Source organism: Paramisgurnus dabryanus, chromosome 6 (genome assembly GCF_030506205.2).
Source record: "Paramisgurnus dabryanus chromosome 6, PD_genome_1.1, whole genome shotgun sequence".
Taxonomy (NCBI): Eukaryota; Metazoa; Chordata; class Actinopteri; order Cypriniformes; family Cobitidae; genus Paramisgurnus; species Paramisgurnus dabryanus.
Window position 1 is genome coordinate 24,577,490 of NC_133342.1, and position 26,244 is coordinate 24,603,733.

The following is a 26,244-nucleotide window of genomic DNA, read 5'->3' on the forward strand; positions in this document are numbered from 1 at the left end:
AATAAGGCTACTAACCAACAGCACTAATTTGTATAACTTAAAATGTTTTGTTTAATTAAAATGTTAAATTTTAGAACTGTTTTTTGTCATAAATTTTCTTTGGGGTGGCCGCGAAGGAATGTACCGTACACAAAGGGGGCCGCACACTGAAAAAGTTTGAGAACCACTGCTTTAGTCACCTGTGCATTATAAGGGGAGACATTATAAAGATTTTTCCTTATTAGGCCGAAGGTATCTTAGGGCCATCCACATACGTGTGTCGTCCGCATGACGTCATTTTCGACATCAGGAGGGTCCCCGGTCATCCGCGTGCACCGTCCGTGTGCTGCCCAAAATTTGAGACTGCGTGGACAGTCCGCGTACAACAGCACATGTGCGTAAAAATATTGAGATAGGACACTCCAATTACAATAACATAAAGGCAATAGACAGCGTTTGCACACACACCATCATCTTTTTTGCTTTTATTTTCACTTCTTCCAAGAACAGAAAGCTGTGGAGCATTTTCGTCACCATAATGTTTGATTCCTGTTCTTTGTTTTCTTGATGTTTGTTCTAAAAAAGTTTTGCAGTGGTGAATGTGCTACTTTTCTTCATCTATCCTAAATTTTAAATGTACTGTAAATGTCACGAATCAGTGCTGCCCTGACAGCCTGTTAGAGTAATAATTTGAATAAGAAATCATATGTATTGCGTACGTGTCGAACACGGCCATCAGCGCATAGCTGCGGTGAAGCCCACTTGGTATACTTTGAAAGCTGCGAGGACGTGTGTATGCGCGAGTCAGACACTGAAAAAAGTATACCCGGCCCTTAATCTCTCTGTAATATTACTTTTTGAGTGATGACCATGAAACTAAAAGAGTAATGTGCCTTCTAGCCCAGAGCCAGAGTAAAATTTAGAAAGACCTTAGACCTTATATCTTAAATATAGATGTTGCTGTCACTGGCACTTCCTTTATGAGTCTGTTTATAACTTTTTGATCAATGAAGACCACAGATCCTGTTGTATGTAGACGAATTTACAAAACTTAGGACACCTTGCTTAAGTTATAGTTTGGATAGTTTGGGGTTGGATCCAACATTTTTGTGGGCAAGGGCTACCACAATGGATAAAACAATCTGGAGGGCTACTTTTTGACATAGTCTACTATATACTACCATTTTGGTTTTACTTGTCTATTTTATTTTATTTTACTTCTTGATATGTCTTAGTATTGTTTAAAATGTTAACATAAATAAAAGAAGCCAAGCTAATATAAAAATTATGTAATAAATAAATATTAAAATTGAGACTATTAATAGAATGTGCTTTGGGGGGCACCTCACAGACTCTCTGCGGGCACCACGTTGGAGACCCATCTTAGCACATAGCAAACACAAGGGTTGTCTAAAATAAAGTTGTTTTAGTTACACTGCCTTTTCTGCAATGGACAGACACGTCTGATTAGTATTTAGCAAAATGTGTTTTTTTAGGGACTGCATTTTTAAAGATGCTTTAAAATCTTAAAATGCTCCCTTTTCACATTTTAAAACAGAGGTATAATGTAAAACAAGGTCAGTTTTTATAGGAATAAACAAAAGGGTAGTGTTCAGCAATGAATTACATTTTTTTTCTTGATATTCTTGAATGAATGAAACATAGTCCTCATAAACATGGTCCAGAGTTTGGCCTTTAATTTTAACAATATTGTTAACCCTTTCCCTGCCAGTGTTTTTTAAAAAGTGCCAGCAAGTGCTAGCACTTTTTATGATTTTCACAAAAGTTGAATGCCTTGTTCTTCTTTAAATATATGAACATACAATATATTAAATGAAAGAACAGATACTCTGAAATTTTTTTTTTATCCTAGCTTTATTTGTTCTCTTTTTATCACCTCTCAAATGTGCGTAGGTTTCTTCAAAAATACACAATTTTGAACAGCTGAGATAATTTCATTTTGTGAAGGACTTTTGATAGAGATCAAATTAAGAGCGATCCTCAAAACATACACAGAGTTTGAATTGTTTGCCCTAAGGGAATACTTCCGGGTTTTATAAGTTGGGTGAGAGCGCCACCTGGTGAATAATAGCGGAAATACGGATTGCCAGAAAAACTCTTCATTGGCAGGGAAAGAGTTAACCATTGTGTGTTCAGTATTTACATTTACATGTATGTCTTTCTTGTCAAAGGCTTTGTTTGTTTAATTCACATTCTTAGTGCTGGGAATTATATAGAGTATTTTACATCACACGACTCTTCTCTGTGTCTTTTGCCTTGCGTCAGTCCCTTGCCTCTGTTGTTATCCCTGTCTGCACGTTATTTCTCCATGAGTTCATTTGCCCATTTGCACTTTCACTTGACATGCTCTGAGCACATCCAAGTCTCAGCACATTCACTTTCAGCCACTGTCTATATCACACCCATTTAACTGCTCTCTGGAGCAAGTAGGAGCATAAATACTTACTTCAATTTTACATAAAGTTCCTATTCAGAAACAGCAGGCCTGGTTAGGTTGTATCATAAATACTAAAAAAGCCATTTTGTTTTCTATTCAGTGTGAAATGGTGAATGTTGTATGCCATAATATCATTACACCTAGCATAACTAAACATATGATGCAAGTGATCAGTGGTTTGTAAGCAGATTATCTATTATCTATTTGGTCTCGCTAAATAGCTTTTAAGGTTAATTCATAGTGCTCCAGCAAACTTCAACTTAATCGTATTTTGTTGAGTTCTGTTGAATTGGGGTATTATGGCTTGCTCACACTATCTGAACCATGCCCGAGCACTTTTGGCTACCAAAGCCTGGTTCGTTCGATTATTGTGATCTGTTGATGCACGTTCTTTTTTCAACCCGCGGGTCCTGCTTTTATGAAATTATTTGGTTAGCCCCCGCACCACAGTATCTTTTTATATAACCCGCCCTGCACCCACGACCATTAAATACAAATACTAGGCATTGTAATGTAAATGAAAACAGGCCTTATTTTACCCTAAAAGTGCTTGGAAACAGCCATTAGATTACATCACAACCATTTCTGAGAACCGGTCCCCAACATTAGATTTAGCTGCTTGACCTTCTTTTCTTTTAATGATATAAATTCCCAACCTTAATTTCTCCCGCACCTCGCTTTACATCTTGGACTCTTGTTCTGGGAGTGTGCTTCGCGTTTTCTTGCAAACAGTCGCATCCTAATGACTAAAGCGTGCTCAGTCCCATATTAAAAAATATAGTGTGAGTGCAAGCTTGTGGGGGAGTGGGGGCAATTGCGCTTTGGCATGGTTCAAGGCAACCGTGCGTAGTGTGATTACACCCTTAGTCATTAGTTGGTGTTTGCTGGGGCAATGTGAATTAGCATATATAATTTGGAGATGCACAAGCTTTGTTGTCAAATGATTTGTATGGTAAGGTCAGTGACACTTCCTCTTCCTCTCTGTACACAAAGAAGTTTGGGGAAATCCTCGGACAGGTGTTGAAATGCTCTCTACGGAGCAGTCCCATGCCCTCAACAAGACAGAGCAGAGTTTCACCAATCTCTTGGGTTCCCAGAGTCAAGATGCACCGTCTGGGGAAGAACAGTCCATTGAGGAGGAAACAGAGAAGCAGCAAAAGCGAAAAAAGAAGAAACGCAGGAATAGGGAAGAAATGTATGACTTCCTGGATAGCCTTGGTTCCCCTGATTCTGAAGAAACCCCATCGGAAAGCTCCAACCACGGCTGTCCTTCACCCCCAAGTGAGATCCAAGAGCGAGGGGGAGGGTGCATCAAGGCAAAGAAGAGCAAGAGCAGGATGAAGCTTCCCGAAGAGTGGGGTGCTCCTGCAGGAAATAGCAGCAAATCTGGGTTTTCTCAGCCTAATACGTCCAATTTGATGGACATAGATTATAGCTCTAATCTGGGTGACTCTAAGACACAATCAAAAGTTAGCATTGGTCAAGGGAGTCTGTCGCCCTCTTTCACACCCAATTCTCTTAACCTCACGGACACACATGCATGCAAAACCCAACCAACTGGTCAGGAAAACACCTCCTTATTCTACAGTTTCCCTGGCACCACTCCCACTCATGTAGATGATGAAGATAAAACTTCCAATGATAATTTAGGTGGAAAAACTAAATTGGCACTGCCTGGTATTCACCCCTTAAATCAACTACCCATTGACTCAAAGAATGACCATACACACTCAACCGATCCTAACCAGTCAACCTTCACCCTCAGCCCAACACACACAGTCATGTTACTCGACTCAGTGCTACAGGAGCAGACCCCAGATGCAAGCCCCCCATCTCAGAGCACACCTGTGAAAACCCCTCTCCCTCATATCCCTGCCCTAGAATCTGGTCCCAACCCAACCCATGGCCCACTGACCATCGGCACCGATAGCCCTGCCTCCCAGAGTACTCTAACTACCAGTCACTCCTCCCCAACAGTCCCACCTGAGGCACAACCTTTCGTCCCGTCACTTACAGAGAAGCAGGAGCCCCCGCTGGCACAGCCCCCCCTACTGGAAGGTTGGTGATAATGAAGACTGTATGGAGTTTTACATAATGCATGGCTCCATTAAGTGGGCCTCCTAGCCTAGCCTAGCCTAGCTCTTTCTTTAGCAAATGACACTAAAGCAAGACTTTCTTCTTTCTTTCTTTCTTTCTTTCTTCTTTCTTTCTTTCTCATCTTAGTCCTCTACAAATTGGACCTTTGCTGCATGTAATCCATTTTGTAACAAAGATTATTTCACATTTCGAAGCTGTCATAACACACTGATCGCTTTGCATCAACCAACTAACTGTTACACTTTAGTGACAATATTTTCATCTCTTGAATTTCAGCACAATTCCTCTTGGTCACAGCATACCACAAACTGTCTTTTAAAGTGTTGTGGCTGTAGTCAACTGTCTATGTTGGACATTTGCTCATTATCTTTTGGGTGGACGTCTTTTTTCAATGTCTCACCTTGCCACCCTATGCCATCTAAAGCTTGTATAACACTTTAGTCCTTGTCCTTTCCAACTGTCAATTTCTTAACAATATTTTTTTAAAATAAGAGGTATCTCTGACAGTTCCTATGCTACACTTTGACTCTTAACTTTAAATTTAACTCTTTATAACGATAACATAATTTTTCTTTATCGGAAAAATCCAAAAACTGCCAAAAAGGTGTAATTGTTGGTATTTTCTTCTTTTTCCTGCATGTCCATCCCTGTCTGAACACTGCACATCAACCAGGTAAGAAATTATATAATTTTCTCACTCGTGGATACATACTCTAACTGTGTAGTATTGAGTATAAAACTTTATAAGCTTAAATGAGACATATCATGAAAATTTGACTTTTTCTATGTTTAAGTTCTATAATTGGGTCCCAAGTGCTTCTATTAACCTAGAAAATGTGAAAAAGAACAACCCAGTTACTTTTTTTTGGTTTTGTGCAAGCATGTGAAAAAATAGGTCATTGAATTTGGCTCCCCTTGTGATGTCAGAAGGGGATATCATTATTATAATATCCATCCAGAGAGAAAGAGACTACAAAGTGACAATTTAAGATGTTATAATAAATTATCTGTGGGGTATTTTGAGCTTAAACTTCACATACCCACTCTGGCGACACCAAAGATTTATTTTACATCTTTAAAAAATTATTTGTTTAAACTTATGGTTCTACATAGCACCATCTGGTTCTACACAGGTGCTACTGTACTGTACATATGTGCTGTATAGCAATAAAAATGTTTCCCCTATGATTACGAGCCAGTAAACCACTTTTTGCACAAATTGTTTTTAGAGCGTATGCTATTTAGCCTTCTAATGTTTGGTTTACCTTTGAACTTTTTCCTCGCCAGTGTTTTTAAAAAGAGTTGCCAGTAAGCGCCAGCATTTTTTAGGATATTCACAAAAGTTTAATGCCTTCCAGAAAATGTTCATACAATATATCAAATGAAAAAACAGACCCTCTGCATAATTCCTACCTTCATTTGTTCCCTTTTTTCATCTCTTAAATATGGGTAGGTTTCTTTAAAAACACCAAATTTTGAGCAAAAAGCTCAATGTTCATGTTTGTGAAGGACTTTTGATAGAGATCAGATTCAGAGCGATCCTCAATACATACACAGAGTTTAAACTGTTTGCCCTATACAGATTGCCGGAAAAACTTGTCATTGGCAGGAAAGCGTTTTCTCTTAATTGACAAGTTAACTCGTCAATGGCGGGGAAAGAGATAATGAACAACTCACAACTCAAGTCACCAACAGAATAGTGAACAATTTATGGGTTGTATTATCCCTATAGTATTTTATGGCTTCATCTTTCTGTACTCTGTCTTTCTATCTTTCACTTACTCTCTCTCTCTTTCACACTACATTTACCATGCTCTTGCAGAAGCTAATGTAAAATTGATGTCTGGGCCATTCATCATTACATAAGATATAAAGAGCTGTTCTTTTTATAGCAAGTGATTAGGGTGTGTTCAGATGCATTTGAGATGTTCTGCAGTCAGGCAAGGATACTGAGGGATGTAGTGCTCTGAATGCTACATAACTATAGGCTAACACAGAAATCCCTAAAGACAACATGAATGTCACAGTGAGTAAGAACTGTACTTTTATCTAGGCAGGTTCATCTATCAAGCTAAATTAAGGCCAAAAGAAGTTATAAAAGGAATTTGCAGGTTATGCCATTTCTTATTTTATTGGGTTCCAGTCATATTATACCCAGAACTTTATTAGCAATGCCAGTTTGGTAATAGCAAATGCATTCAAATAGATACTTTTTAAGCTTGGCATAGTTTTGGCTTTTTGGGTTCAGGAAAACAGGTAGCTGTCAGATTTTTTTATCTTTAAGATGCTCCTTATGGGTTTTTGTTTTCAACTTGCATCACACTTTCTTCCATTGTCCTTTTCTTGCCCTTGCTCACTTACTTCCTCTCCCTCCCCTCTGGTGGTTCCGACCACACATCACCAGCCCTAATATCACCAGCTGCATTGACGAAGATACAGTTGCCATGGATATGGGAGGTGGTTTCCGTGGTGATGTAGCGAATAGGACCTGCCAAAGCACAAGCTAGGGTGTAACTGTAGGATATGTTCCAAAAATAGAAACTGTGACATTGCTTCCAGATTACTCAATGAGCATCAATGCTCTATGCCACAGTAAATACATTAAATGTTTCCTTAGTAAAACATTAGGGTGTTCTAGTAGATGCTTAATGCACGATAAAGATCCTTATTTGTTTGATTTGTTTATTTAGATAATTGTAAATAATACACACTTTTAGTGACCCAACCCTGGGTTAAAACAACCCAGTTTTTTTAAAATGTACAGTAGATTTAAGTGCATATAAAACATTAATCTCTTTCAACATTGTAAACTAATTAAGCCACTTAAATCTGTCCATTACAATGATTTTACCATGGGATATAAGAACCTTCATGGAAAATCAATTTTACATGGCCTCAAAAGAGCAACTATATTCACATATCAAAGTCAAATATTTATTCAAGCTTTATTCACCCTAATTACAACATAAAGAATTAGGAAGATTAAAATATAATGTATTATAATTGTAAACTATTTCGACCAGATAAATAACAATGAGGAAATGTACCAATTATGAAAATTGTCAACTAAGCTAAAAATGTACCATGAACACAATGTAGTGGCAGCTAAGGGTACTGCCTTTACTTCAAATCTTTCCAGTTCAATATCTTCCATAATATTAAATTGTATGGCACAGCAACTGATGCATTGTACACTTCCAAAAAAGAATCGTCAAAATGGTCCCAAGCTGTCATGCGGCAATACCCTTTTAAAAGGTCCTAATATATTTATGGCGCACTTGCACTATCCAAGCCAAACCGTGCTTGGGCACGATTGACCCCTAAAGCCTGGTTCGTTTGACTATTGTAATCGCTCTATATTGCGCCCTGTCAGGTTTGCAGAGGTGGGCTGGAGGGTGGCTCACTTGGGCTCAGTCGCGGAACTGACAATGTGATCGCTAAACGCGCCAGAGTGCGATTCAAAAGGAGAGATGTCAATTGTGCGACCACTTACCTTCATATGCCTTCTTAAAAACCCTCTGATGCGTGCAGCAGGGTTACGTGAATGTCTGAGCTGCACACGCGACAGATCAACCAAGCAATATGATAGACATGTTGCCAGTGTTGGGAAAGTTCACTTTCTACAAGAACTAGTTTAGTTCACAGTTCACAAATTTTAAAATTAACTAGTTCAGTTCATACTTCATATTTCAAAATTATGAACTAGTTCACAGTTCCAAAAAAGAACAAATTTATAGTTCTTTTTTCCCATATTATTATTATTATTTTTTTAATTATTGCCATTAGCCTATAGCCCATATAGTACCACAGACAGCAATTATTTTGTCAGTTTTAACACTGAAACTAAATGCGTCAGATTTCATCTTCATATCCAACTTTAAATCCTTATCCAACCATGGTTTACATTAGCATTGACTGTCTTTTAATTTTTGTATTTGCTTGCACATACGTTGAAAGGCTGGCTGGGTGCTTTTGGGGGGTCACACGTGCACGTTAAATAGCGTGAGCTTAGTCATAGTCTATTAAGATCCAGAATATGAGTTAGCAGCCTATGTTAATCAGTAACGATTTGGGACAAAAATGATGCCAGATTGGGTGTTTTTTCCGCTACACATTAAGGCCTGTTTACGGTGTGTTTTAGTCAGGTTTTCGCCTGGAAGACTCTATAGAAATCTGGCACCCTAATGAACGATGTTAAACTGAGAGAGCGTGCCGTTCACATGCACCAGAATGAGTTCACAGTAACGTTCATCGGGCAGTAATACAGTATGTTCAGTTCACGTTCGGCCAAAATATGAACGAGTTCATGAACTTTCTTTCAATGAACTCGTTCAGGCACAACACTGGAGAGGGCTGTGTGTCATCATGCACTAAACGACTCAGAATTAACATTACGATGGGTTCCAGTGATAAGAGGGCGCTTTACTTCCTGTTTTGTTCAAAACAATCGCATCCTAATGACGGAAGCGTGCCCGGCTCGGATCATAAGGTACAGTCTGATGGTGTGCTTCTGGAGTAGGGAGGGGGGACAATCATGCTGGGGCATGGTTTGGTTTGGATAGTGTGAGGGCACCCTTAAAATGTTCAGTTGTGGGAAGTTATTTGTATGGAAGCTCTTGTTCTTATGCAGTTCATCTAACTTGATTTCTATACTTTTTCATGAATATTCAGGAATCATTAATAATAATAATAATAATAATACAATAATACTCAAAAATGTCCTGTGGCTAAAAGACCATGAATCAAAACTTACTTGCCCTAATGGGCCTGTAGTGAGCTGTCACTTTTTATTTTATTTGTTTATCATATGCAAAATAAAACAAAGCTAGTTATCTAGCTGACAGTCATTGGTAAAGGTTTAGTTAAAAATGAAAGATTTATTTTTTGCATTTCTTACTATGTACGGTTATTTGTTAAGGCCACTTCACACTGTGAAACCCCTGTTGGCAGTTGTTGGATCAAAGTAAATGAGACTTTAGAATGTGGGTGTCTGTTGGTCTCTGTTGGTGTCTGTTGGAGTTGGTAGTTGACTGACCAGTGTGAATTGGCCTTAAGTTGCATACCTTGTTGCATTTTATTATTTGTATTTTTTTTTTCACTAACCTTGAAAATCCACTTTGCCTAGGCATTAAATGCACTGAAATAGTGGTGTGCCGTGCATGCCTCAGACCTTATATACAGTAGATTGCTCAGCATTATTTGCTTTGGTGCAATAACATCTTACATGTTATTTCAACCCAGAGTTGGGTCAGATATAGACAAACTAAACTCGGGTTAATTTTAAACAAAATGCTGTGTTGTTTCAACCAAATGCTGGGTTGTTTTAACCTATAGTTGGGTAAACAACCCATCATATGGTTATTTAAAACCCAACAGTTGGGTTTATCCATATTTGACCCAGATAGAGTGCTGCTCTGTTAGGTTAAAAAGGGACAAACCCAGCTGTTGGGTTAAATTAACCCAGAAAATGTTTATATTTGACCCAAAAATGGATTAAAACAAAACCCAGAGTGTATTACATGGGGAATTACTGTATACCAGGCATACATTCTACACAACCTAACACCTAAAAACCGCAAGATGGGGAATCGTGCTGTGCAATTTTCGTTCAGTGAAGATTTTGTAAACCATTAACTGATTTGCATATTCCTTAAGTTAAATTGGTCCTGGAAAAAGCAACATATAAGCAGACATAAACAGATAAAGTGAGAGCTGATGTTGTTTTGAAGCAGTGGCTGTTTGGTGGGGGCACACCACCCGAGGACCTGAAAAGCTTAAAGCAGCCAGTGGCTGCAATGACAGCATCCGCCAGCTGCCGTCACCATCACTAATGGGGATTGATGTGTGTGTGGTGAAGGGTTAGAGGTGTGGTCGAGTAAAGGTGTGTGCTTGCGTTTGCTAGAAAATTCTGAATGCAGAACGAGACGATGTTTGTGCGTGCATGCGTGCGAAAGAAAGAGAGGAGGTATTTATAAACACTGGATTCTGAAAGCAAGGGTTTTCAATGCGGGGTGGCCAATAAGGATGTAGCTTTTTGTGTTCACGTGATCAAAGACTTGGAAGGAATGTGTGGACAGAATTAGGGTGAGAGAGGAAGAGAGTGAGAGAGCGAATGAGAGATAGGAGGGGGGTTAGGAGAGAGAGAAGCAGAGTCATCTCAGCATCAGTGCTCAGAGAGGTTTAGACACCAGCACTATAGATTAACCCGGCACATTTTTTTTCTGAGGGATACACACTTTGATAAAGGACAATTGTTACAAGAAACGCAAGGATGTCATCTCAGCGCTCGGAGTGCAGAGATCTGTGCTCCATGCCACCCTCCATGCCAGGCTTGGCATCATCATCCGCTTCCCAGGGATGGACCTGGCAGCAGGGGAAAGCAGAAAACCTGGCATCCTCTAGGCTCTTGGAGGACAAGCAAGTGTTCCCCACCAGGTCAACAACACTTAACCAGGAGCCAGATCAGTGGGTTACCAGTCAACAGAACAACAGAATTGGGACAAATTTGGGCAGTATGGCAGAAAGCCCTACGAGTCTGTCATCCTCTCCATCACCTGTTTCTCCAGGAAGACCTCTTGACACCAATGGGGTCACTTCTGGATCTGCAGGGTCACTCTTAGGACAGATCTGTTCAGATCTGAGCAAACCAGACAATGACTGGAGTCCACCCCCAAGCATCTCCGGGATTAGCAATAAGACAAATCAGACACAAAACCCCGCACCGAATTACTGCGTGATTAGCGTGGTAAATGACAGCTATGCGGAGGGTACGTTTGAGGGCAAAACAGAGACACACCCACCACTGGGTATGTTTCCCATGCAACAGAACAGAGTGGTCCAGCGCACAATGTCAGATAGTACGCACCTGACAGTGCCTGCTAGTGTCCAACTGCCTGATAAATATCCAGGAAAGGACGTGCCGCCTCTTCAGGCTGCTGTCAAATGCTTTACAGTGGATGATAAACAGAGCATCCTGCCATCCACAAATATCTCATCTGCTAAAAAAGATCTACCTGCTGGAGCACTACAGACCCCTGACAGGGATCAATTACAGCCATTGGAAAGTTTGAAGGCTGTTTCTACCCCTGCCTTCAGTGATGTTCAACCAAAAGGAAACTGTAATGGTAGGTGAGATTGGGGGCCGTGAACTCCACGGTGGATTTCTAGATTATGTGGACTGATTATTGGATTACTTTATGTGTACTAGATCAGATGTTTAAAAACGTTATTCAGTGGGACAGAGCTTAACATTATGTGTGTGTTTTAAAGCCATGTACTTTTTTTGGCAAACATACTCTCACAAATGATTGCTTGTGGATGGTTGTGTTGAAAGTTCCTTACAAGTTGGTTTGAGTTTTTGCCCTAACACCCTTCCTGATGGTTTGCTGTTTTAGTCCAGTGCACGTGTACATTATGTGTATGTCTGTGCATGAACGCTTATAGATTGGTGCAGTACAAGATAGAGGAAAAAATAATAGACAGGATTTGTTGTGTTGATGTTGTGGTCAATTCAAAGTTTTGGTAAGGAAAGTAAGTTTCTCAGAACAACCTACATTTTGAAAACTTGCTATGGCAGGGTAATCCTTTACTGACAGCATATGACATTGTGTTCATCCTGCATCTTTCAGTCTTTCATTATTTTGTCTCTGGAACAGTGCGCTCTTTCTTTTGTATCTCTGTCTCTTTGTTGGTTTTCCTCTGTCACACTGTTTTCGGTGTTTTGGTATTCCACTGCCCATTGATTTTTTGCATTGTGGGGAGAATGGTGCCAGGTTACATAAGGCATCCAGGCTGACAATGTGCTTTTCTGTCTGTCCGGCTCTAGGCACTGTCACTTTCCCTGCCCTCTTTCATGACCTCCCATGCTCCTCTCATTCTTACAATCAGATTGTACTGTGCTTGAGTCATGCTGACTCATTCTTCACAAAATGTATCATACTCTTCATCTTTTTCCAGATGTTCCACTTATCCACTCAGAATGTTTAAAAAAAATGTATAATATTAATAATATTTAATCAACATAATTTTTTAAAATACACTATATTGCCAAAAGTTTTGGGACACCCCTCCAAATCATTGAATTCAGGTGTTCTAATTACTCCCAGGGAAAGAAACTCTTAATGCTTCATCTTACCAAGACATTTTAGACAATTTTTTGCTCCCAACTTTGTGGGAACAGTTTGGGAATTGCCTCTTCCTGTTTCAACACCAGTGCACAAAGCAAGGTCCATAAAGAAATGGATGAGTGAGTTCGATGTGGAGGAACTTGACTGGCCTGAACAGAGTCTTGACCTCAACCCAATAGAACATCTTTGGGATGAATTAGAGTGGAGACTATGAGCGAAGCCTTCTTGTCCAACATCAGTGTCTGACCTTACAAATGTGCTTTTAGAAGAATGGTCAAAAATTCCCATAAACCTAACCTAAACCTTAATCTTGTAGAAAGTCTTCCAAGAAGAGTTGAAGCTGTTATAGCTGCAAAGGGTGGGCGAACCTCATATTAAACCATATGGATTAAGAATGGGATGTCATTCAGGTTCAAGTGCATATAAACCCAGGAAGCAATTTTGTCTAAAGCAAGGCTACATTTGGGCTGTCGGTGAAAGGTGAAAAATGGCATGTAACCAAATTCAAAGTTATTTAGGGTAGAAGTTGGTTACTCATAGGTGGACTATATTTGGTTTATAGTTAGCCGTCATTTCAATGTCTCAGTTTTTACTTGTTCGTCATTGGAAAATCTTATTAAGTTGAAATTTTGCTATTTTAGTCTTAACTCTTTCACCGCCAGTGTTTTTTAAAAAAGTTGCCAGCCAGCGCCAGCGTTTTTCATTATTTTCACCAAAGTTTAATGCCTTCCAGAAAATGTTCTTCTTTAAAAATATAAACATACAATATACCAAATGAAAGAACAGACCCTCTGCTTTCAAACAAAAAAAAAACGTTTCTTCCTACCTTCAGTGGTTCTTTTGTAATCAGCTTTTGAATATGGGTAGGTTTTTGCAAAAACACCATATTTTGAGCAAAAAGCAGAGATAATTCCATTTTTGTGACGGACTTTCATAGAAATCAGATGCAGAGCGATCTTTAAAACAGACACGGACATACAGCCGCTTGCCATAGGGCAATACTTCCGGTTTTAAAAAGTTGCGGAAGGGCGCCACCTGGTGGATAATAGCGGTATTGCGGAAAGACGGAAAATCTCGTCATTGGCGGGGAAGCGTTTTCTCTTAATTGACGAGATATCTCGTCAATGGCGGGGAAAGAGTTAAAAAGTAATGCTGTGCCAAGTTGTGCGACATAACAATAAAAGTAATATTTTTTCTTTTAATGTGAAAGAAGACAAGACGGGCAAAGAAAAAATGGAGAAGGTGGACAACATAAACATTACCGAAAAGCAAGATAAGCCTGAAAAGATGGAGAAGATCGATCATCTGGACAAGAGCAACGAGAGCACAAAGAAAACAGACAACGTGGATAAAACTCAGAAGAATGAGCAGATCATCAAAGATGAGAAGACAGCCCAGAAAGAGGAGAAACAAGACAATAAGGTTGAGAAAAATGAGAAGATTGATAAACCTGAGAAGACAAACAAAGAGAAAGAGGAAACGAAGGAGCATGGAGAAAAAATGGACAAGACAGCCAAAGCTGAGAAGAACGTCACAGCTTCTAAAGGACCTGCCAAATCCCCAACAGCTAATGGAAGCAAGCCGGTGACGAGCCCTGACAGTAAAGCTAAGGTACGTTTGGAAGTACGATAGATTTCAACATTCATCCGTTTTTCTTCCCACATTTGAGAGAGTATATATGTCTATTTGCATATGAATATGAAGGCTTTGCTGTCATTTTTCCATCTTAAGAAAAATTTAAGAACACTTAACCCAAACTTACTTACTCATGATTTAATAATACCATCACTGCTTCCTTGCTTTTATTATGCTGCCATGTTGCAAATCATTTTTTTTTTATTTGCTTTTTGCTAATTCATGCGCAGCCTTCAGTTGGGTCAGCCAAACAAAGCTCAACAAGACCAAACTCGCTGTCCACTGGACACAGTGCTGCCACCAAACGCATCTCCCCCACCACCAACTCTGCTAACAAAAAAAGTCCAGTGCCCAAGGCAACAACCCCCACCACCGGCACCAAGAAATCCCCCACCTCCAAGGTGAGTTAAACCCATTTTCCCCATCTGTGCTTTCTGGGCACCATTTGAGACTTTTACCCATGCCCATCTCAAGAAAGGGATGTTTCGGGGCCACATTTTTGGAAAAGTAAAATACGTTTTTTTTAAGGACATCGCTGCAAAAAAATTAAGAGCCTTAAACCAGTATAGGTTGATTTGCTGGTCTTCCAGCCTGGTATGCACAGTTGTTTGTTTTGCTAGATTTGTTTTGCATACAGGCTGGAAGAGCAGTATGGTCTGACTCTGGATGAGACCATTACACCAGCTTAAACTAGCTACAACCAGTAAACTAGCTTGTGCTGTCAGCTGTAAACCTGCTTAGCAAAGATATCAGTTTGCTGAATAGGACTACTTATTTTTCTCTCTGTTCTTTAGGTTTAAAACTGCCTTTTGTCTAACATTCATTCATATACTTTGTGTATTTAATAAATAATTATTTTTAGTGCCTTTTTGGCAGTGCACTATATAATAAGCATTAATACCACCGTGTACAGTATGTAACTCATCTGATCTACTGTAATTTCTATATTTTTACAGCCTTTTAGAAGTTATTTTGCAACAACCAGATTAATTTAATTGCCTCTTTTTGCAGTCCGCTGAGAGTGGCACAGCAACTCAGCGCCGCCCTCCAGTGCCAAAAGCTAAAGCTGCATCTGCTACCAACTCTAAAACTGGCACCAGCACCCCTGCAACTACCACGTCTGCTCGTCACACCCCCAGTAAATACTTCTGTGATCTCAGGATTAAGTAATTTACAGTCATACACAATGATGTAAAGTCATTTGAATTTCTATGAATGTATTTGTTTCCGTGTTTTACAGCTACAAAACCTGAAAATCACGCAGGAGAGGTGAAAAAGACGAGCGCAAAGACAACACCAGGTAAGAGTAGAATATATAGAAATCTTTTGCAGCTGGATTGTATAATATACTGTATGATCAGGCATGTGTTTAGCTTTTTTTTTTAAATACAACAAACAATTCATTAAAATTTTAAGACATAGATTTTTAATTGAGAAGAGATTTTTATGAAAATGAAAAGAAATAAAAATGCAATATAATAAAACAATACAAAACAATGATAAACAATACGATGCAATAAAAGCTTGCGTCTTCACCACTTAAATATGTTATTTACCTGTAGACATTATAAGCATTAAGCACTGCAGAAATCCACTTTATAAGGGTCAGCAAACATGCTGATGTGTAAATAATGGTGCTTACCAGTCTTTAGCTCTTATGGACATTTTAAAGAACTAAATGAGTTTATCTCTGCACTTTCTCGAAAACACAGCCGTTCTGAGCTAATACGCACTGACTGGTACATTTGTTAGTCATCAGATCTGAAGCTGCTGACATACTCGGGGATAGACTTACTTACAAAGCCCATCACACTGATGTTTGCTTGACTTTTATTGTCCATTTCTTTCTTCCCTCTATCTCACCATACACAATGTCCAAAACCCGCTTAAACATTAATGAGGTCAACAATAACACTTTTTTTTCACAGTTAAAACTACCCCAAAGTCAGCCCGCACGCCAACCTCTGTTAATGCCCCCAGCACAGACGGCACCAATGGGACCCCTCGTCCCTCTCGCATCACCAAACCCCCCGTGCCCAAGCAGACACCCTTGGAGAGGAAGCCCCCTGTGCCTCGAGCACCCCGAAATGTCCGGCCCACCAATGCACCTATGCCTGATCTGAAACATGTACGTTCCAAGATCGGTTCTACGGATAACATAAAATACCAGCCTGGTGGAGGCAAGGTTAGTTGTCTTGTATCATTTTTATTGTACAGAAGCATTTTCATGTAGGCAAGGAATGCAACACAAATATTTTTAAGAAAAATACTGTTAGCCTCATGGAATTTCTTTGCAGATTTAGATTCAGTGTGGCAACACATAAGCTCACACTGTACTTCTGCCATTTAACACATTCTCTGTAAATGTTAAGTTTAACCCCAAATACTGACTGAGAAAATGGATACTGTACAAGCCTTCCATTGCCACAATGTTCTGTGATCAGCATCCCCCAGCCATAATGGCAAACAAAGCCTTATCACTGTGCATTTTACATTTTACAGCATCTGTATAGGATCTATTTTTGTCTCTCATAATTATCTCCTCTGTGGATTAAACTACTGTAGTCACTGTAACAGGACACCAGGCAGATTTTTCTCTTGATCTAGGACCAGTCATGTTTTAGGCTGTCTGTAATCCAGATGGTATTTGTCAATTAAAAGTGCATCATGTTTATTAAAAAGGTTGTTTTGCAAAAACAGATATGATATTTAATTGTCAGTAGCTGGGTTTCCATCACCTTGATTTTATGTGCATTTTGAAGTATTGCATAAGTAACGAGTGATAGAAATGCCTTAATTCGCAAAAACGTTTATACGCTCGCTTGAGGTGGTTTTTGATTAAAATGCAAAAAAGAGTAAATGCGAATAATGGGAAATGGAAACGCGTTAAATCCATTTGATTGATCGTCTAACTGTATTAGCTGATGTTGTCTTTCCCATATGTCTTATGGCATCGTATGGCTTATGGCATCGTCGTAATGCCTTTGCTGGTAGTGCCTGCAACACAATGTCTGGATGCACAGGATTCAGTTTGGCAATTAGAAGCTGCCTTGCTAGTAAATTTTACTGTTAGTTACTAGGTTACCAATACCAATGTCATTCACTCTAACAACTTGATGGAATTGCACCTAATTCGTAGCCAGGGTTTCCCCATGCTGCCTTGCACGCAAATTTATTCACGCTGCAAGTCTAGCATGAAACCCATGGACCAATATTTCCCCTGAAATAGGGAACCAATGACAGAACGGGGATGGGGCAGCAAGACGATGACGACGTCTATGCGACACACTGAAGCAGTTTTGTTTATCCGACAGCAGACGCGAAGATACTTTTTGATGCAGCCTTAGATAGTGTTCTAAGTAGTTTCAAACGCAAGTTTATTTAAAAAAAGAGCAAATTTTGGCGTTAAACAATTTCATATCGAAGAAGGATGTTTGGATATGGCAAGACATGATAGCCACAGAGTTTTATAGGACCAACCTGCTAGGCATCGTCATAGACAAAGTACAATTAACTTATAAATGGTAAGTGGTATTTATTACTTACTTACTTATTCATTTAGCTGACGCTTTTATCCAAAGCGACTTACAATTGCTATATATGTCAGAGGTCGCACGCCTCTGGGGCAACTAGGGGTTAAGTGTCTTGCTCAGGGACACAATGGTGTGTCACAGTGGATTCGAACCCAGGTCTCTCACACCAAAGGCTTGTGTCTTATCCACTGCTGAGACCTGTGGCCCTAGACTTTCTGTACCCTCTCCCTGCACTGCACTGACTAAAGGGGTGCTTGTATCCTCAGGTCTCTGCAGCCCAGGGCAAGGCCGATGCTCTGCCAAAGACCAACCAGGGCAAAGTGAGTCCCTCCCAATAACATCTCCCTGACTCACTGACTCAGTATCACACTCTCTCCTACACTTTCTCTTGACCATCTGAACCCTCTCAAACTGACTTGTTTATGTGTGTTTATGTGAGTCAGCCAGCATTTTCACAGGGACAGAATTCACTGAATTTTAAGTTGTTGTTTTTTTTCTGAATGATGAGGACAAATGCAAGCACAGTTGCTTTATGTACATATGTTTATTCAATTATATCCTGTTGTCTCTATGTCCTTCTTTGGGTTTAGGACTGTGTCATTCTGTACCTGTAGTTAACTTGTAAACATACAGTGAAGTCTGCTTTACCATTGCTGTTTGTTTAATGTCATTTGGTTTGGAATTAAGCTTAAACTAAGCACTAACAACACAGTATGCATGTTGTATAGGCTCAGCAGCAGTACTCACACATTATTCGACCAGCATTCTTGCTTTTTCTTTTAAAGAAAACCCTGCTTTTCCGCTGCACATGTGCTATACTGTATATCTCACCTTTCTTGCAGCTGTTCACACAGGAGACTGTGGCTAATCTTGGGAAATTTTGTTTTTCCATTAGGTTGTATTTGTTAACATTGGTATATGCATTAGGTAACATGAACTAACAACGAGCAATATAGTTTTTGCATTACTTAATTGTTAATGTTAGCTACAGGGATACTCCGGCCAAATATGAAAATTACCTCATGATTACCTTACCCTCAAGCAATCCGATATACACATGTCCATCATCTTTCAGACGAATACATTTGAAATTACTTTAGTGAATGTCCTTGCTCTTCCACGCTTGAAAACAGGGATCAGGGGACAACATCTGACTTTAAACCCCAAAAGGGCTCATGTAATGCCGCTCTTTATCTCTGTCCACTGGCTACCTATTGAAGCACGGGTCAGGTATAAAGCCAGGGTATACTTTTTTCCGCATCCAGCTCGTACGCGCATTTTTAGGATAGATGAAGAAAAGTAATGGATCCACTACTGCAAACAAAGTTTAGAACAAACAACAACAAAAAAACAAAGAAAAGAAATTAAACATTATGGTGACAAAAATGCTCCACAACTTTCTGTTCTTGGAAGAAGTGAAAATAAATGAAGAAAAGATGATGGTGTGTGTGCAAATGCTGTCTATTGCCTTTGTGTAATTGTTTGTAGTGTAGTGTCCTGTCTCAAAATCTTCACACGCATGCGCTGTCATATGGGACTGTCCACACGGTCTCAAATTTAGGGCAGTGCGTGGACAGCCGCGGACCCTCCTGTTGACGAAAATGACGTCATGCGGATGGGTCGCATACGTGGACATCCCTAGTATACCTTGGCATGAATCACTACTGCTCACTTACAGAACTTTCATAAGCATTGCACCGGCATATTTTCACACTTTAATGCATTCCTACACCCTATCCAGAACCTTACGTTCAGCAAAGGAGCAGCGCTTGGTCTTACGTTCACAAAAGGGCACTAAATCACGTTCATTTTCCTTCAGGAATCCCTGCTGGTGGAATGATCTTCCTATAGGAGTCCAATCAGCCACATATCTCATTGATATATACATAAAAAAAAACGAAAAACTCATCTTTTCCAAATATTTTGGCAAATTGATACTTACTATAGACACACCTCTTCTATTCAAAAGAAGTTAACTAACTCTATCTCATCAGGCATTGTTTCGGAATTCTGAAAACTTGTAACTTGGTATAAGCACTATTATTCCCTCCCTATGACAAATCGCTTGATTGTTTCCTTATCTTTGGATTAAAGTGTCTGCTAAATGCCTAAATGCAAATAATGTATCGATATTTCTATTGTTATAAAGCTAGGAAGAGCAAAAAAAATACTAAAATTACTCCAAATTTGTCTAAAAGATGATGGACATGTGTATCTTGCTTGAGGTTGAGTAAGTCATGGGGTAATTTGTGACTGTAGTATTGCTTTAACGCTAATACAGTTATTCATTTTAGTTTATTGTGCATTAATTTATGTAGTGTTACCGTTTTTTCATAAAATGTAAATACTTTCCAAATCAAATATACTCGATTAGTGGAGGTGAAGTGGATTTCCTACTATTGTGTTTGACTTTACATCATTAATACTTTTTGTCGGATAATTTAACCTGGATATGAAAAGGTTTTAAGTAAGCTAACATAGTTGAAATCTATTGCATCCTTATAGTTAAATTTTGTAGTTCCCAAGACCACCTACAGCCTCCTGTTCTTTCACATTGAGTGTGTGTGTTTTGAGCCACTATACATGTATCTGTATATGTATACTGTTACATAGATATTAACCACTAGTGCTTTGCTTGTTATTACTAAGTGATGTTTTTTGCTGCTCAGTGTAAAACTATCATAAATCATGAAGCACAAATCATCATGGTCATGTTTTTTGTTGTTTTAGGCATAACATTAAGCTATCCAGTTATCACTAAAGCATGTTTGTTTTTACTTATGTGCCTCTGTACAGCAGATCAAAATAAAATACATTTAAACTACAGCCCCCCAAGTGTTTTACCCATGTCTGAGATAAACGTGATAAAGTGGGTAATAAAAACCCTCTGACTCAGACACAGTGTTGTGGACTCTGTCCCAACAAATATATGAGTCATGCAAACAAATGCTATACCGCACACATCAGCACACCAGGCACTATCCATTCATCAGCATAATCTTAAAGTTTAACTTCCACACATGAATATGATGATTTTGTATTTTCAGTGACACTGTGCTACTGACTTTTGTTTGGGACAACATTGTTTACACACTTTGTGCTCATAGCCTTAACTTTTCTATCAGTCTGCTTTGCATGTGTACCAATGAAATAACATTTGACCATGCATCCTCTGTGCTGTGTTCAGGTTCAGATAGTCCACAAAAAACTGGACTTCAGCCATGTCACCTCCCGATGTGGCTCCAAGGACAATATCAAGCATGTTCCTGGAGGAGGAAATGTAAGTGTATAGTGCAATGCCGTGCCATATGTCTTTGATTTATGACCTCGCCTGTGAAAACACAGCTAGTCCATTTTTAGTGATTTACTGATTTCTACATAAAATCATCCAAATCATGTAAAGAACATTCAGTGAAAAATAACCTCAAATTCAAAATATTTCATTCAATGGCTGAAATCACACTTTAAAAGGACACCCCACTTTTTATATATAATATCCTCATTTCCCAGCTCCCCAGGGTTAATATTTAATTTTTACATTTTTGGAATCCATTCAGCAGAACTCTGGGTCTGGCAGTACCACTTTTAGCATAGCTTAGCATAATCCATTGAATCTGATTAGACCATTAAGCATTGCGCTCAAAAATATTTCTATATTTTTCCTATATTTAAAACTTGACTCTTCTGTAGTTACATCATGTACTAAGACCAACAGAAAATTAAAAGCGATTTTTCCATGCTCGTAGAACATCTGAATGGATTCCAAAATGGTAAAAATCAAATGTTTAACTCTTTGGGAGCTGGAACATGATTATATTTTCAAAAAAAAGTGGAGTGTCCCTTTAATGCTCCAAATCGCATCATTAGATTATGAGATTTCAGCCTGGATTTTACAGACAGGGTCACATTTGCTCATGAAAGCACTAACTGGCCCTTTCCATGTCAGTATCTGCATGTATTAAGCTAGTTAATACAGGCAGAGTTAGCTTGACATCTCTCATCGTAATCTTATCAAAACAAAGGACACTTCAATCTAACACCTTTTTGGTCTTAATTTATAGGTTCAGATTTTAAATAAAAAGGTTGATTTGAGCAAAGTAACTGCAAAATGTGGATCCAAGGATAACATAAAGCAAAAGCCAGGTAGGAGACCACTCTGCCACTTAAAGTATTGTCTATTACTATGATTATTATGACGTCTCATTTCTATGTGAATGATGATTCATCTCCATTAGGTGGTGGTGATGTGAAGGTTGAATCCCAAAATATGAACGGCAAGGACAAAGTGGGATCACTAGATAATGTAGGCCACGAACCAGGAGGTGGAAATGTCAAGGTTGGCACTGGATTAGGACTAAAAATATTGCATGTTAGAAATGTGCACGCCTCCTTTTGTAACTAATAATTTATGTCTGTCAGAACAAAGAATCCAAATAGTTAACGGTCTCATATGTTTTATAGTGAGTTTGTTTCAAATATCGTAAACATGTCATAGTCACAGTATGGTATAAAATGCAATACAAACACATCTGCATTTGAACTTTAATCTAAAAGCTGGCATGCAAGGTAAGTTTGGCAGTGTTTGTTTTAACATTATATACTACAGACTATGGCCCACTAAGAAAAAGCTATATGGATCTGTGTACTGTATATTCAACTATATGTCACCAATATACTTTAGCAAGCAGGTAAAAACTATAAGTCTTTGTGCTTGTGTGTACACACATACATTTTTCTAGTTGCTTATGGACACTATAAAGTGCATTTGGGTAAACCTCAGAGGTTTTGCACGGTCTTCTAGAAGATAAATGTTTTTAAGAGCACTATTTCAACTTTCAGCTGAGACAAATGCTTGCAGACATGTTTTAAAGCTCCTGTATTAAGAAATCCTAGTAATCCTAGTTTGAATTGTATGTATTTTGTGCATAAAAACATTACTAAGATCTTTTTTATAAAATAATTGTTTAAGACATGGTAAGGAAGAATTTACTTTGTTTCAATTTTGTTCACCCTTTAACACAAAATTTGTATTTCATTCACCCATGCACCCATTCTTTGACTCCTTGCTTTTGAAATGTGTTTCCAGGTTGAGGGGGTTCAGCAGAAATCTGAGGGAAGCCCATCTTCTCCTGCCATCTCTCCACAATCTCAAATGGGCAGTGGGGCAAAGGAGAACGGTTTAAATGAGGTCACTCCTACCCCTGTACCCTCTATGGGAGAGGGGCCCCGGGACTCCCAGGGCCTGGACAAACGCATTCCTGGGACAAGTAAGTGGGGAACCCTTAGCCCGTACTGTACACCACCAACGTGAAAGGCATGAGAGATATTGAATTCTGAATATTCTCAATTGAGAAATGTATTGCACAAATCTGCTGTTTGTCTTTCCTTTCTTTGCAACCAGATTAAGTCTTACAAGCTGAACATCCGCGAGAAAGCACGAGCTCGCACGGACCACGGCGCAAAAATCATCTATTGGTCCCCCCTGAGTGGCAGCCACCCCCACCCACATCGCAGCACCTCTTTCAGTGTTTCTCTGGGGTCCGCCATGTCCTCACACACAACCCAGCTCGTTCCACTTACTTAACCATGAGATGGGTGCAAACAGGAGAAGGACTTTAATCTTAATCTTCCAAACACAGCTTGTCCCTTTAAATCTGTCTTCTTATTACCTTAACCATTAGCTTCATCTCTTACTGTTTTCTTTGATTTCCCTGCTTGGCGAGCACCCATGAGATCATGTGAGATAGGACAAGGCTCTGGCTGACAGTGTACCTGCTTGAATGCAACATTTGGTTTGGGGCTAGATTCAGTTTTCCAGTTTGGAGATTGAGATAATATGCCGGTGTCCAGCCATTGCAAAAACTCCTAATTTAATCTTAGTTAGGACCACTGCAATAAGGACATCAAAATCAGAGTATTTCTTTCTAGCCTTACTAATAGTCAGTGTTAGTCCTGAGATGGACCTAGGGTACATTTTGAGGTGACACTCGCTTTTGGGCAGTAGATGTTCTCCAATGGGAACCCCAGAATTCACTCGAGATGTAGCTTATTACATCATATTATGGCTTTTAAGCTCCTTGTAATGATAGTATGTGGGGGCGTCTTCATTTCGGTAAAATGAATCGGTCACCGTCCACCCAACTGCTCCTCTTCTCATGTTCTGTCCTCTCCACATAAATTATAAACCCCGGTCACCCCAGTATTTAAAAAAGCACTTACTCAACTAACAGGCTGTTTAAACAATAACATATTTACATCTTCAATAATTTTGCTGTATTGTGTTTGCGAAAATACTGTAAAGATGAGCTGAATCATTATAACATCTAACCGTCTGCTTACATCTTTCTATTTCTCTCAAACGTCTTGTGAGCTAGGACACAGCATCCTTTAACACATACGTACAACAGCTTGATACAGTAAGAGAAAAAGGCAAGCGCACACACAAACTCAACAGACAGGATGGAGAGAAGTCGGGAGAGGGATTAAAGATGTTTAGAAAGGAAATGTGTAGACAGGTAAAAAATCTGAGTCACCCACACTTTAAATGACTCAAAACATGAAAACAGTAGCAGAATACAATTTCATCCATTACCCAATTATTAATTCACGGGCAGTTGATGTGTTAACATCAATTACTAAGCTTTTTAAAAAATAACTATCTACAAAGTACAGTAGTCCATAGTTTCCTCTGTGTAGGGCTGCTTCTGTGACACTCTTGACTAGTGACACTGTGTAAAGGTGAATTTGTGGGCACTTTATTGGTACTTATATTACGCTAGATATGCACAATGCCTGCGGAGAACATAAACACATTGCTGGTGTTGGTCACAAGGTCGTGTTTGTACGCAGGGTTTGGTACATTACATGTTGTGATATATTTAAAATGTGGTATTTTGACAGTGATGTCATGGTAGATAGTTGATAGATGATGGTGTAGGGATAGATGCAGCACCTTACACATCGCTGACTTACTAAAATATACACACACATACTCAACACGTCCACCTTAAGATGGCGGTTTACATAAGTTAAGAGTGGATTTTGTGGTGGTGGTATTATTATTGATGTTCAGTCAATAAATTACAGCGTTGTTGTTGCAATCGTAGCTCTGTCCCTGTGCTTATTTGATAGCTTAAGAGCTACAATGGGAACACTAACCTAAAAGAAAATCTAGCAGGCCCACTTGAGACCGAACAGTGAGACCGGGAAGTATTATATTATGCAAATATCCTAGAAAATAAGGATCTGGTAAGAATTCCAAAGGCACTTTATGATGGATGTTTTATACTGCAAAGAGACTGACATATTGAGCACATTTTCCTAAATTCATTCCCCTGACAAATGAACCCCAGTGACTAAAATGTGCAAGACATGTACCTATAGAGAGTAGTCTGTAAATACGGTTTGTATAAGTGTGAGCCAGTGTGTTTAGTGTAGAGCAACTGTGCTTGACTAAAAGGTCCTGTCTGTACTTACTTTTGTGATTTAGTGTGCACTATTCGGGGGCTGCTTGAGTATACGTCAGTGCTGTACTCTTGATACGGTGATCATAACATATTATGCCTTCCGTAAGCTCTGTTTTATCTGTCAGTCATTTCCATAATAAATGAACAATAACACATGTTAGGACACTTCTCGCATCTCTGCACTAATTCGCTTAAAGCTGTTTTGTAAATACACGATTCACAGTTTATATCCAAACAGGGGAAAAATACTTCTTGATTGGGTTGTATAAAGAACCAAAGTGAAGATTTAGCATCAATAAAATTTCCCCACACAGTATGAATCTGCCTTTTAAAAACATGGCTGGCAAACAAGAATGTTTTTAAAATGTATTCAGGAAGCACAGAGTATGTATTACGTGTAACTTTTCTCTTTGTTGCCACAATGTATTTAATAGGAGGAGTGTGATCGAGTTTGAATGAGAAAGTAAAACTAAAGGATCCTCCAGATTCATGAATGTTCTTTGATGTAGCACCCTTCTGGTAATGACTTGAGCGCTTGGCCAGGAACAAGAGGTGGATAGGTAACAAGTACAATAATGGGAACAATGATTAACCCCACAAAGGGTCACTTACACATAAACCCTGAATGTTGTTTGTTTGCACATCTTTACAATACTACTATAACTGGTAGGCTAATTGGCATGTTTAAAAACTAGATAGAGCACTACAATTAGGCAGCAAAAGTGACCCCTAGTGTGTCTGTTAGGACTTACAATGTGTGTATTTCCCATATAGACAACACCAAAAAGCATGCAGAGAACAGTGGACTACAGACATTTGTCTTCAATGGGAATTATTGTCTCCCCTCTGATTTAAGATGTATTTTTGGTATCAAAGAGATGTTCATTGTGATTAATTGTTAACCAGTGATGTGGATATTTAATCATGAATAAAAAAGATACAACGCAAAA

General features: G+C 39.1%; 1 protein-coding gene across 4 annotated transcripts in view; it reads left to right on the top strand.

Moving 5' to 3' along the window:
* The window catches only part of map4l (microtubule associated protein 4 like), a 43,085-nt gene extending 16,841 nt beyond the window's left edge, over nucleotides 1-26,244 (top strand). Inside the window, exons 6-17 of one of the 4 annotated variants that reach the window (XM_065276268.2) lie at nucleotides 3,431-4,495; nucleotides 13,871-14,271; nucleotides 14,526-14,696; nucleotides 15,307-15,433; nucleotides 15,536-15,595; nucleotides 16,224-16,480; nucleotides 18,095-18,148; nucleotides 21,016-21,108; nucleotides 21,890-21,971; nucleotides 22,064-22,164; nucleotides 22,915-23,095; nucleotides 23,230-26,244. In XM_065276268.2, coding sequence (XP_065132340.1) covers nucleotides 3,431-4,495; nucleotides 13,871-14,271; nucleotides 14,526-14,696; nucleotides 15,307-15,433; nucleotides 15,536-15,595; nucleotides 16,224-16,480; nucleotides 18,095-18,148; nucleotides 21,016-21,108; nucleotides 21,890-21,971; nucleotides 22,064-22,164; nucleotides 22,915-23,095; nucleotides 23,230-23,234 — 2,597 coding nt within the window. In that variant the 3' untranslated portion in view covers nucleotides 23,235-26,244. The remainder of the gene's footprint in view (nucleotides 1-3,430; nucleotides 4,496-13,870; nucleotides 14,272-14,525; nucleotides 14,697-15,306; nucleotides 15,434-15,535; nucleotides 15,596-16,223; nucleotides 16,481-18,094; nucleotides 18,149-21,015; nucleotides 21,109-21,889; nucleotides 21,972-22,063; nucleotides 22,165-22,914; nucleotides 23,096-23,229) is intronic. The other 3 variants (XM_065276270.2, XM_065276271.2, XM_065276272.2) reach the window with 3 other exon arrangements.